At 33.8% G+C, this 13,212-nt stretch overlaps 1 protein-coding gene across 5 annotated transcripts in view; it reads right to left on the bottom strand.

The window, feature by feature from the left end:
• LRRC7 (leucine rich repeat containing 7) overlaps positions 1–13,212 on the bottom strand; it is a 496,164-nt gene that overhangs the window by 232,781 nt on the left and 250,171 nt on the right. For all 5 annotated transcript variants that reach the window (XM_036890160.2, XM_057500317.1, XM_036890162.2 and 2 more), the window contains exon 6: positions 4,850–4,939. In XM_036890160.2, coding sequence (XP_036746055.1) covers positions 4,850–4,939 — 90 coding nt within the window. The remainder of the gene's footprint in view (positions 1–4,849; positions 4,940–13,212) is intronic.

Genomic DNA, 13,212 nt, shown 5'->3' with positions numbered 1-13,212 from the left:
CTGATTTTGGGCCTCATTTGTTCTTCTTTTTCCAGTTTCAGTAATTGTGACTTTAGACTATTCATTTGGGATTGTTCTGCCTCCTTTAAATAGGCATGGATTGTTACATGCTTTCCTCTTAGAACTGCCTTCGCTGCATTCCAAATTATTTGGGGTGTTCTGCTGTTCTTTTCATTTGTCTCCATATATCACTTGATCTCTCTTTTGATTTGGTCATTGATCCATTGATTATTTAGGAGCATGTGGTTAAGCCTCCATGTGTTTGTGAGCCTTTTTGTTTTCTTTGTACAATTTAGTTATAGTTTTATGCCTTTGTGATCTGAGAATTTGGTTGGTAGAATTTCAATCTTTTTGAATTTACTGAGGCTGTTTTTGTGGCCTAGTATATCATTTATTCTGGAAAATGCTTCATGTGCACTTGGGAAGAATATGTATCATGCTGCTTTTGGATGTAGAGTTCTGTACATGTGTGTTAGGTCCACCTGTTCTAGTGTGTTGTTCAGTGCCTCTGTGTCTTTGTTTTCTGTCTGGTTGATCTGTCCTTTGGAGTGAGTGGAGTGTTAAAGTCTCCTAAAATGAATGCATTACATTCTATTTCCTCCTTTAATTCTGTTAATATTTGTTTCACATATGTCAGTGCTCCTGTGTTGGGTACATAGATATTTATAATGGTTATATCCTCTTGTTGGACTGATCCTTTTATTATTATGTAATGTCCTTCTTAACCTCTTGTTACTTTCTTTGTTTTGAAGTCTATTTTCTCTGATACAATTACTGAAAGACCAGTTTTTTTCTCCCTATTGTTTGCATGAAATATCTTTTTCTATCCCTTCACTTTTAGTCTGTGTATGTCTTTGGGTTTGAGGAGTGTCTCTTATATAGAGACATATAGATGGATCTTGAGTTTTTATCCATTCTATTACTCTGTGTCTTTTCTACTGGTACAGTCAGTCCATTTACATTTAGGATGATTATTGATAGATATGTACTTATTGCCATTGAAGGCTTTGGATTCATGGTTACCATAGGTTCAAGGGTAGCTTCTTTACTATATAACTGTCTAACTTTAACTCACTTATTACTCTATTATAAACACAGTCTGAAGATTCTTTATTTCCCTTCTTCTTCTTCCTCCTCCACTCTTTATATGTTAGGTGTTTTATTATGTACTCTTTTGTGTTTCCCTGGACTGCTTTTGTGTATAGGTGATTTTATTTTTTGCCTTTAGTTAGTATTTGGTTTGTGCTTTCTTTGCTGTGATTTTATTTTCTCTGGTGATATCTATTTAGCCTTTGGAGTACCTCCATTTAGAGCAATCCCTTTAAAATACCCTGTAGAGGTGGTTTTTGGGAGGCAAATTCCCTCAAATTTTGCTTATTTGGAAATTGTTTAATCCCTCCTTCAAATTTAAATGATAATATTGCTGGATTCAGTATTCTTGGTTCAAAGCCCTTCTGTTTCATTGCATTAAATATATCGTGCCATTCTCTTCTGGCCTGTAAGGTTTCTGTTGAGATGTTTGGTTATAGCCTGATGGGTTTTCCTTTGTAGGTGATCATTTTTCTCTCTCTGGCTGCCATTAGTACCCTGTCCTTGTCTTTAATCTTTGCAATTTTAATTATTATATATCTTTGTGTTATCTTCCTTGGGTCCCTTGTGTTGGGAGATCTGTGGGCTTTCATGGTCTCAGAGACTATTCCTTCCCCAGCTTGGAGAATTTTTCAGCAATTATTTCTTCAAATACACTTTCTATCCTTTTTCTCTCTCTTCTTCTTCTGGTATCCTTATTATGTGAATATTGTTCCATTTGGATTGGTGACACAGTTCTCTTAATATTCTTTCATTCCTGGAGATCCATTTTTTTCTCTCTGTATTCCTGTTCTCTGATTTCTAATCCATTAACAGTCTCTTGCACCTCATCCAGTCTGCTCTGAAGTCCTTCCACTGATTGTTTCATTTCTGTTATCTCCCTCTAGACTTCAACCCTTAGCTCTTGCATATTTCTCTGCAGCTCCCTCAGCATGGTTATGACTTTTATTTTGAATTCTTTTTCAGGAAGTTTGGTTGTACCTATCTTGCCAGGCCCTCTCTCTGGTGTTATTTCAGTGATTTTTGGACTTTTCATGGCAATAGAAGTGATTGCCCATGTGTGGCATGTGTGTCAGCTGGGAGAATAAAGTCCCTTCCCGCTCGGTGGTCACCTTGCCCTTCTCTGGTGACTGTGCTGGTTATCCGGATACAGGGAGCAGTCTCTGGGTTAATCCTCTGAGCTTCCATGAGCAATTTGGTCCTTGGGATAGCCTAGGGCACTGCACGGGGTCGCAGGCATGTGGCCTGTGTTCTACTGCAAGAACGGCACCCATTTGTGCCTTCCAGACTTTATGCTGGCTTCCTTGGCCTGTGTCGGGCAGCTGTGTGCAGCGTGTAGCCTCTGTGTCTGGCCTGGTTAGGTGTACATTGGGAGAAGACTCTGTGTGATTGCTGTGGGTGGCGCTGCTCCCTGGTTGGTCCACACAATGGTGGGTCAGCCAGTTTGCTTGCAGTGGCAGTGGAGGGAGATGAATGGCAGGCTGCTTATCTCTGTGAGGTGCTTCGGAGCTGCATTGCCACCCAGGGGGTTAAAGAGCCTAAAGTTCCTTAAAATTCCCAGCCTGCTAGGCTGAGTGTGCTGGGACGATTTTGTCGACCTTTTAAACCCTTGTCCCTTTAAGATTTTTAAAGCACCCACTTTTCTTTTGTCCCAGGGGAGCCAGCTTTGGGGACCTGCTCATAGTCTCTGTCTCGGATTTTACTTTTCCATTTCTCTAATATCCAGTACACCATGCAATGTGTGTCTGTGCTCCCAGTGCAGATTACTAGGGCTGTTTATTTAGTAGTCCTGTGCTTCCACTCCCTCCCCACTCTGATTTGTTTCCTCTCGCCAGTGAGCTGGGGTGCGAAGGGTGTTTGGGTCCCACTGGGTCACGGCTTTGTATCCTACCCTTTTTTGTGAGATGCTGAGTTCTCACAGATATAGACGTAGCCTGGCTGTTGTACTGTATCTTCTGGTCTCTCTTTTAGAAATAGTTGTATTTGCTGTATTTTCAAAATATATATGGTTTTAGGAGGAGTTTGCATCACCCTACTCACGCCCCATCTTGAGCACCCCTTGGCAGATAATTTATACAAAATTAAATTCTAATTTCAAGGGTTTTGGTTTTGGTATTATGTTTTCTGTTTGCTCAAATCTCTTTCCTTCTGTTAGGATGACTAAAAGAAAACTGATAAAAATTCAAGACAATAAGTATGTCTTAGAAAATGATAAACATTTTCTGATTTGATAAATCAAAACCACATATATGAATGTATGGTGAAGTGCCAATTCATTCAGAAACTAGCAAATGCTCTTTTGAAGATCTGTGATTTTTAAACATTTTCCCAGCATATGGTGTTCATAGGTTGTGTGATATCATGATCTGCAAAAGTAATGGAATTTGGGAAATGTTGATGTACTCTCCGGATGCAAATAGAGCCTGCTACATGTTAGGGGACTTCATTATTCCACTGAGATTTTTAACACCAAGAGATACATGCTGAGTTATAGTCAGTCTATTGTTTGAACAACTTAAAAAATGATCACTTAGACAAATGCAGTTGGCAACAAAATTAAAATGTCTCAACTTTTAAGGTATAAAATGCCTTGTATATATATATAAATATATGTAGTCTATTGCAGGACCCCTGGAAAATATTGAAAAGTATGAAGATGAAAATTAAAATTATCTATAAATTCACATCAAGGAACCAGTCTGTAATCTCATACATATTTCATGTTCAAACTGGAAGCATAGTTTATATATTTTATTACAATATGCTCTTAAAGATAATATCATAGAAATTAAAAAATATTTCCCTAAAAAAGGTTATAAATTGCTAATATTGTCATATGAATGTATCATAACATATTCAACCAATCTCCTAGCCTGATATGTTCTTCTACTTTCATATTGTAAATAATGATAAATAGCCTTGTCCATAAAACCTAGAGTGGTATCAGATGAGGACATGGCCCATTTCTAGAAATGAATTACAAAGGCCATGGTTAAAAATTTTTTCAAATCTTTAAAAGTGCACTACCCTTCCTGAAGGTCATAATATTCTACAATTCCATCAGCTGTGTGTGAGGTTATCTTTGTCCTCATATTCTGTAAACAGTTTTTGTGATGTGCTAGAGCACTAAGTCCTTTATTGTCATTTTAATTTGTATTATTTTTATTACCTGTGAGGATAATATTTTGCATGTGTTCATTACTAATTAATGTTTTATTATTAATTGCTTGTACATGTCATTTACCATTTTTTTTTCTAATGAGATCATTGTTTTCATACTCATTTGTAAGAATTCTTTGTATGTTAAGGATATAATTTGCTTTCACATATGGTGGATGTATTTCCTAAGTTTATTGTTTTTCCTTATTTTAAAACTTTTTTGATATTGTTTCATTTTAAAAGTATTTACATAGCCAAAGCTATCTAGCCATTTATAATATTTTCCTTTGTTTCCATGCTATATAAAAGTATTTCCAAGCCCAAGAGCCACAAATTATTTGTTTACATTTTTTCCAGATAATTCCTGATTTTTAAAAGTATTATTAATTCATCTTGGATTTATTTGATTATTAATGACATGTAAAGACCTAGTTTTACTTTGTTTTCTGAAAAATGTCTTATTAATCAACATTATCTCACTTACTGAATAATCCTGAGGGTTATCTTATCATAACTGTCATTTTGAAGACACCTACTAGCCCTGGTAAGATACTTACCTAAAGTGAAATTAAAATGTATCATTTAAATTTCTTATTCTTACCTTCCAAAATTGGCTGGAAGAAATTCAAGAAAGGCATCATTCAGGTAGAGCTGGGTCAGATTTAGAAGCTGCGTGAAGCCATCAGGGAGTCTGGAAAGGAGTTAAAGGTTTAGTTACTGCATTGATGTTGCCATAGAAACAGAACAAGAATATATATCTCTAAGGAGAGAAAATAGAAGTGTAATACATTTTTCAACTTTTCTTTGGTATCACAGTAATGGAAGAATTTATTGAGCATGTTGCTACAGCTTGAAAATTTTGCCTGTTATTAAAATAAACAACATTCACCCAACTCCACATTGCTCTCCTATGCTAAGATTTATATCACTGCCTAAGTCAGTGACGTCCTCTCTTACTGTGGCCCTAAACTTAGGCACACCAGCGAGATATTTTTTATGGAAATTTCAAGTTGTGTGCCATGTTTTATAATTTTCAACTAATGCTTTTTCTCAATAGAACACTCACATTTATAGCCAGGGAAGGATATTTACTTACTCTTTCATTCAGACATTAAAATACACTCTGTTACAGTGATGACTAAAGTTGCCCAGTATGAAAGGGGAAGGAGTATATTTTCCCCTTAACTGATAACATATGTACATCAAAATTCAAATTGATCCAATTCATTTTTAACAAAGATGAGCTAGAACATTGAAACAATAATTATAAAAAATCCTAAAGGCTTTAAGAGACATTGAAAGAGTCGAGAAAACATCCTCTGGGGAAATTTTACCAGTTTATAAAATATATAAATCTTTTTGACCAAAAAGATTCAACTCCAAGATTTTCCAGGAGACTTTTTCTTAGAAGGATTTTTATTTTTTTCATATAATTAAATTTCTATTTAACTGTTTTTCATTCCTTTATCTATGGTCTACACAAGACTATGGTCTTTTATAAAATATTTCTAAATAGTGTTTAAATTTGCCTTCCCCCCAACTTACAGCCTTTCTCCCTCTTTGCATTTACTGACAAAATTATTTGAAGAGCTGCCTGTACTCCCTGCTTTTTACTATTCTTGAGGAATAGCCACTGCTTTCTGGCATCTACCCCATCTCTATTCCTGACACTGCACTCACCGGAGCCTCCAGTGACCTCTCTGTCCCAGTGCCGCTGACTTCATTTCATTTCGTGTTCCTACACTGCCCAGCAACAGTTGCCATTGTTGCCTGTTCTCTCCTTGGCTTCTAACAATACCTGCTTCTCCTCCTATTCTTAGGACATTATATCTGAGTTTCATTCCTTGATTTCTCTTCCTCTGCCCAATCTTTTGCTATGAAATATTTTATATATATTAAAGAATAGTACCTTTAAAAGCAGTACCAGTGACCCTCCTGAACATCTTCCTATTTTGCCCTCAAATTCTTGAACAATGTTTATTGTTTTCCTTTTTAAAGGGTTTTACTACACTTACTTAAATCCCTGTAAAAGCATGGTTTTGCATGTTTTTGAACATTACTTAGATCAAATCATACTATGACTATTTTCCTAAGACTTAACAATTAGCATTAGATTTGTGAAATTCATCCATTTTTCTATAAATGACTGATCTTCATAGCATAGTATTCCATTGTGTGACTATACCACAATTTCTGTATTATTTCCCTTTTAGTGAACATTACAGTTGTTTCTAGCTTTTTTATTTGTTTTCTGTTATAAATATTGCTTTTGTAAATATTTTCAAATCTATATCCTGGTGTACAAAAGATTATTTAAGTTATATACCTGGTTACATGATATTACTGTCCCTTGGAAAAAGCTCTAAACTAATGACTAGCAAGAATATAAATACCTCAGTTCCCTCACCCACTGTGCCTGACAACCAACTTTTTGATACGTGTTTTACATTGTTGTCCAGTGTTCCCCAAAGAGATTCACATCCAGTGGTAAATAGGTGGTAACACACTCTCAACAAGTATTCCCCGAAACCATCACCTAAATATACTGCTTGATTTCTTTTTGAAACATTTGCACCTGGGGATTCCAAACTAAACAGAACTAATATTTTTATGTTAATTTATAGGTATCCTTTATACACTTTAGGATACTAATCTTATGTTGCTTATTGTTGCTGGAAATGTCTTGTTCCAGTTTGTATTGTGGAGTTGGATTGTTTTATATGACTTTAGAAAGCTGTTCCCTAAATTGGTTCTTAAAGAGTGGTAGGGTTCATAAACGTAGAAAAGGAGAAAGGAGGTAGGAGAAAAGTGAGAGCTTTTAGTAATGTAAAAGTAAAAATTCACCTGAAATGGGTGGCAGAGATGAGTTCCAGAGAGAATACTTTATGTATGAAAGAATTAGGAGTTAAGATTTAACAATGTCAGTAAAGGACAGAATTTAGAGGAAAATGAACACTTAAAGGTTTGAACTTTATCTTAATGCATTAAAAAAAAAATCTGTGGGAGATCAGTGTTTTTCTCCAGTTTTTGTTGTTGTTATAATACATTGGAGCTCATGTCCTGATAGTATGATAGCTTTTATGATAATAGTACTGATGCTTAATACATTTCAATCCACATTTAATTACGTCTTACTTTAACATCCATTAGGTTTGTAAACTCATTTGAAAGAATAATTTATGACTTTTTAAAAAAGAAGAATATGTGCAAAATGAGAAGAATGTTAAGACCTTTGATCTAATAATTTAACATTTTAACTATTAATAAGTAAGATGATTTTAGAACACTAATTTTCTAGTTATAGGGACAGTTTGAACTATACAGCTTTCATCAGACTTATTCTGCATATATATGCACTAAATGGTATTACAATGTATACTCTTTATCAAAAATATATTTATTAGTGCTTCTCTGGCAAAGTTTATGCTGCAGGAAAATCTGGCTTCAAATGTAGAATACTTCTTTAAGGATTTAAGAATCGACTACATTGTGCAGATTCCAATTGCAAAATGGACTGTTGAAAATAAGTCATATGGAAAACCAGAATACAAAGTAAGATAGTTTTTTCAGCCTGGTTATAAGCAAAATGGGTACACATTTTATACTCAACCTTTCTTTTTAAAATATGTAGAGTTAAAGGGTATATTTATATACTATGTCTTATTTTACACCACGTGCATTTTTTTATTTCAATTCACTTCAACAAGAATTTATTGAATGGTACTCTGCACTTAGACTCAAAATTAATGTCTGCTTCCTCTCTTTCCCAATAGGATTCTGTTCATAGATTAAGCAAAATGCTTGTACCAATTGTGCCTTATACAAGTGTTGGGCATTTGCTATTCCTGGGACAAATTACAAATTCCTTGAGGACAAGGACATTTTTATTCTCCTTAAAGATCTAGTATTTTACTTTGAAAAACATTATTTGAAAAATATAGAAACTCAGTAGGCCTGATAAAGAACATATTGAGCCATATTTATTTTTTATTTTATGTTCAATTTTTAGCTTCTAATAGAGACAATGGTCCTACATGTCAGCATCACCATTTCCAGGGGAACATATAAGGAGTGGTAAAGAAGAGGAAACTCCCTAGCAAGCCAGATAAACTTGATGAAGATGACAACCATATGTCATCTTTATCATTCTCCAACTTATTCAATGAAATCCAACATTTTACCCCAAGTTATAGGGCTCTCAATAATGAAATAAATTTATTATCCAAAAATAACTGATGTTTTCTACATTTGACTGATTTATCAAAAATGTAGAAGAGTAAATGTTTCATATATTAGGTAAATACTTCTTTCTCTACTGGAAACACTATCATTTTATTAATTGTCAAAAGTGGCACAAACTGCAACAAAGAAACGATAATAGAAATAGATACCTATACGATTTATTGGTTGAACATGTGACATTAATGTCAGAAGACCTAGGTTTGAATCAGAATTCTTTCAATTATTATCTCCATGAACTTTGCAAATATTTTAGACTCAGTTTTCTTATTTGTAAACGATACTAATATCCACTTTCAGAGTTGCTCCAATGATTAAATGATTACCTGCCCCATAGTAAAAATTCAGTTAATGGGAGCAATTTTATACACTTTTCCTTGGTATTGGTTTTATTCTGATCACTCAATATTAATTGTAATTACTAATTTAAATAATTCTATTAATGTTAATTTTAATATTGGAATAGGCATATTAAGGTTGGCTGCCAACATACTTGTTTCAACACTTTTCTTTTCTAATTGCTTTTACTTTAGAAGTTAAATGAAAACATAATACAGGCTTTGACCTCTAATAGAACAGTTAAGCCAAATTGAATTATAGGTTTTGTAAATTGTGATTAAGGTACCAATGTAAGATCTTCCACTTTAATTGAAAAGATCTTTTATATCTAAATTAATTTATACAGATAAAAATCATAAAATTAATATAGCAATACTATAGAATATTTGGAAAATAAAGAGAAAATAAAAATATTGCTCATAATTCCACCTTCTTATTATAACCATCACTACCATTTCATGTATTTCTAATTAATTTCTAGTTAGTTGTTTTAATATTACTGTAAACATGTATCATTATTTCCCCCTTTATTTTATAATTATTTTTCAACTTCGCTATGTACCCAGAGTGACTATGCAATCTATCATTCAAACTAGGACATTTTTGAGAGTTAAAAGGGAGCTATTATTAATCATTTCACATCAAGGGGTGTAAACTGGGATGACTTCAGCAAAGAAAGACATATGGTTACCCTATATATAATCTTAGTATCCACTGGTGGATGTACTGTAAATGCATTAGCAATTTCTTTATTTTTGAACATTAAGAATGTTTCATCAAAATGCATCTTTTAATTTAAATCAAATCAAAATGCTCCTTCTGAATTAGAAAAATATAGGGAAACAATCCCAGGAATTCAGATACTATGCTCATGTGTTTCCATCTGTAAAATGTTACAGAGATAATATTTACCTACTTCATAGGGCTGCTGCAAAGATTAAAATGAAGTAATGTGTCCAAAAGCCTGAGAAATGATAGTTTCCCCATAAATGTTGGTTCATGCTTTTCTCATTAAGTAGTTGTTTTCAATTTTATTGTGATAATTTCCACTGATGAGTTGGTTAAGGCCTTAAAGCTATACTATAAAGTTCACATCTAAAACTAAGACAATAATACTCAAAACTGTAACTTCAGTGTTTTCTGACTTATTACTTTGTAGATTTCCTGGGACAAGAAAATGACAAAAAAACAATAGAGAAAAAATCAATGAAACCCAAATCTAATTTTTCTAAATGAGCAATGAAATTGATAAATCTCTAGCTAGACTGATGAAGCAAAAAAAGACACAAATTACAGATGTGAGGAATGAAAAAGAGAGCACAGCATCACTAGTGAACCCACAGATTATCAAAGGGTTAAAAAAGAATATTATTAAAAATGAGATGTCAATAAAGTTGAAAACTTAAATAAAATGTACAAATTTCTGAAAAACACTAACAAAGATCTGTCAAGAAAAAGTATGTAATTTGAATAGCCCTATAGCTATTACGGAAATTAAATTTATAATTAAAACTTTTCCACGAAGAAAATTGTAGGCCCAGATGGCTGCATTGGCAAATTCTACCAATATTTAAGGAAGAAATAATTCCAGTTCTACACAAATTCTTAAAGAATTGGAGAACATTTCCCAATTATCTATATGAGGCCATTTTTACCCTGTTACCAACCAAAGAAATTACAAGAAAAGAAATCTAAGATTAATGTTTCATGAATATGGACAGGAAAATCCTTTCAAAATATTGGCAAATAAGAGCCATTAATTAATTAAAAAGTAATACTTCATGACCCTGGGATGCAAAGTTTGATCAACAGTCAAAAACCAACCAATGTAATTCACCATATCATTAGAAAAATAAAACTGTATCATCATGTCAACAGATTTTTTTTTAAAAACCTTTGGCAAAGTTCAACATCCACTAATAAAACATCTCAGCAAACCAGAAATCAAAGATGGGATGGAAAGATTCTAAAGCGCCCCCCATAACTCTCACTTGCTGATGTTCATGCCTTTATATAACATTTATCCTTCAAGTGTGGTAGGACTTATGACTTGCTTCTAATCAATGGAACATGGCAAACATGATGGGGTGTCTCTCCCACAACTGTATTACATTGTATGATTCTGTCTTGCTAGTAGAGGCACTCTGGCCTTGAAGAAACAAGATGCGTGAACATCTTAAGGAGAGTGTCACATGGCTGCAAACTGCACCCGCCTCTAGGCCCCTAGAGTAGCCTCCAGCTGACAGCCAGCAAAAAGCTTGGGCTCTCAACTTTATAAGAGCAAGGAAATGAAATATGCCAGTCACCTCAGTGACCTTGAAAGTGCATTCTTGTCCATTTTAGCCTCCAGATGAGAATAGAGCTTGAGTGTGATGCCCTGATTGCAGCCTGGTGAAACTCTGAAGCAGGGAACCCAGCTAAACCATGCCCAGATTCCTGACCCACGGGAATCAAGAGATAATAAATATGTGCTGGTTTGAACCAATAAGCTTATGGTAATTTCTTGCACAGAATTAGAATATTAACACGGGTTTTGATATCTGGAACTGAGCTTCTGCTATAAATTCTTAAATATGTGGGGGGCTTTGGAACCAGGAAGTGGTCAGAGAATGAATAATTATTAAAAAGCATCACAGAGAAAGCCTAGATTCCCTTGAAAAGACTAAAAGTAAAACTTTAAACTTTGAGAACCCTGCTGGGGAGGCTGAAAAGGAAGTGAGGGATGTTCCTTTGAAAATTTCCTCAACCTGATAAAGGAAAGTCTGTTTTCCCACATAGTGGGGAAAGTCTGAATGCTTTCTCCCTAAGATTGTGAACAAGGCAATGATATTCTCTTTTACCTTTTTTATTCAACATTGCATAGGAAGTTCAAGCTAGGACAATAAGGCAAGAAAAATTAAATAAATAAATAAAGAGCATACAGATTGAAAAGGATGAAATAAAGCTGTCTTTATTCTCAGGTGACATGATAATCTACCCAGGATATCACCCAAAAACTACAAAATATCTACTAAAAATAATAAGGTCTGTATAGAAACATTAATTGTATTTCTATATACTAGCAATAAACAATTGAATAAGAGATCATTTGCAAATGCTCCCCCTCCATGCCCCACAAAAAGATGGAATGTTTGGAGTTAAATGTATACAAAATGTATAAAAAATGTATGCAAAACATGTATAAGAGTTGTATGCTGGAATGTAACAATACTGATAAAAGCAATTTTAGAAGATCAACGTAAGTATAGAGATATATTGTGATCAGGAATAGGAATACTCAGTATTTTTGAGATGTCAACTTTGCACCAATTGATCTGAAGATTCAGTGTAATTCCTATAAAAATTCCAGAAGATTTTTATGTTTTTGTAGACATTGGCAAGCTGAATATAAAATTTATATGGAAAGGCAAAGGACATAGAGTAGTCCAAATAATTTTAATAAAGAAGAACAAAGTTCCAGGACTCACATTTCCTGACTGTATGAATTACTATAAAGCTATAGGAAACTCCAATAAATTGCTGCTTTAATGCACAATGGAATGGCTGTTTTGGAAAACAGTTTGGAAACTTAAAAGGTTAGCTGTACATGTACCATACTATTCAGAATACAACTCATAGGTGTTCACCCAATTGAAGTGGAAATATATGCTTATATTAACAACCTAAATGTCTCTCAACTGATGAATAGATAAACAAATTGTGGTATATCTATATAATGGAATACTACTCAAAACAAAAGAAAATTTAGTACTTTTCTTGAAATAGCACGGATAAATCTCAAAATCACTGTGTTAAGTAAAAAGGTCAGCACAGAAGTATGATATCATTTATATAACATTTCTAAAAGACAAAACCATGGGCACAGAAATCAGATCAGTGAATGACTGAGCTGAAGGAGCTTTTTGGGAGTAATGGAAATAGTCTATATCTTGATTATGGTTGTGGTTCCAGAACTCTTTTGTCAAAATTCACTGAGTTATACACCTAGAAATTTCACTGTATGTAAATTAAAAAATTTATATCTTAAAAAACTTGATTTTATCAAATGAATATTCATATTTGAACTGACTGTTTATAGTTCATAATGCATGAGCAAAACTGAAAGCTTCTGTGATGACTGCCCTTGTAATGTTTACCATATAACTTATTCACTATGTAAGAATTTGTACTCCATGTAAGAACTTGTTCGTTATGCTTCAGAAGATTGGAGACTGACGAAAATTAGGCTTGGGGTGGATTAATGATTGTGCATTGAGCATTGACCCCCCTATACAGAATTTTATTGTTGTTAACAACCATTTGATCAATAAATATGAGAGATGCCCTCACAAAAAAAACAACTTGATTTTAGTAAATAGCTTTAAAAAACCTGACTTTAAATTAGTA

Source organism: Manis pentadactyla, chromosome 4 (genome assembly GCF_030020395.1).
Source record: "Manis pentadactyla isolate mManPen7 chromosome 4, mManPen7.hap1, whole genome shotgun sequence".
Lineage (NCBI taxonomy): Eukaryota > Metazoa > Chordata > Mammalia > Pholidota > Manidae > Manis > Manis pentadactyla.
Note: the sequence above shows the minus strand (reverse complement) of the source record. Positions and strands in the feature narration are given on the sequence as shown.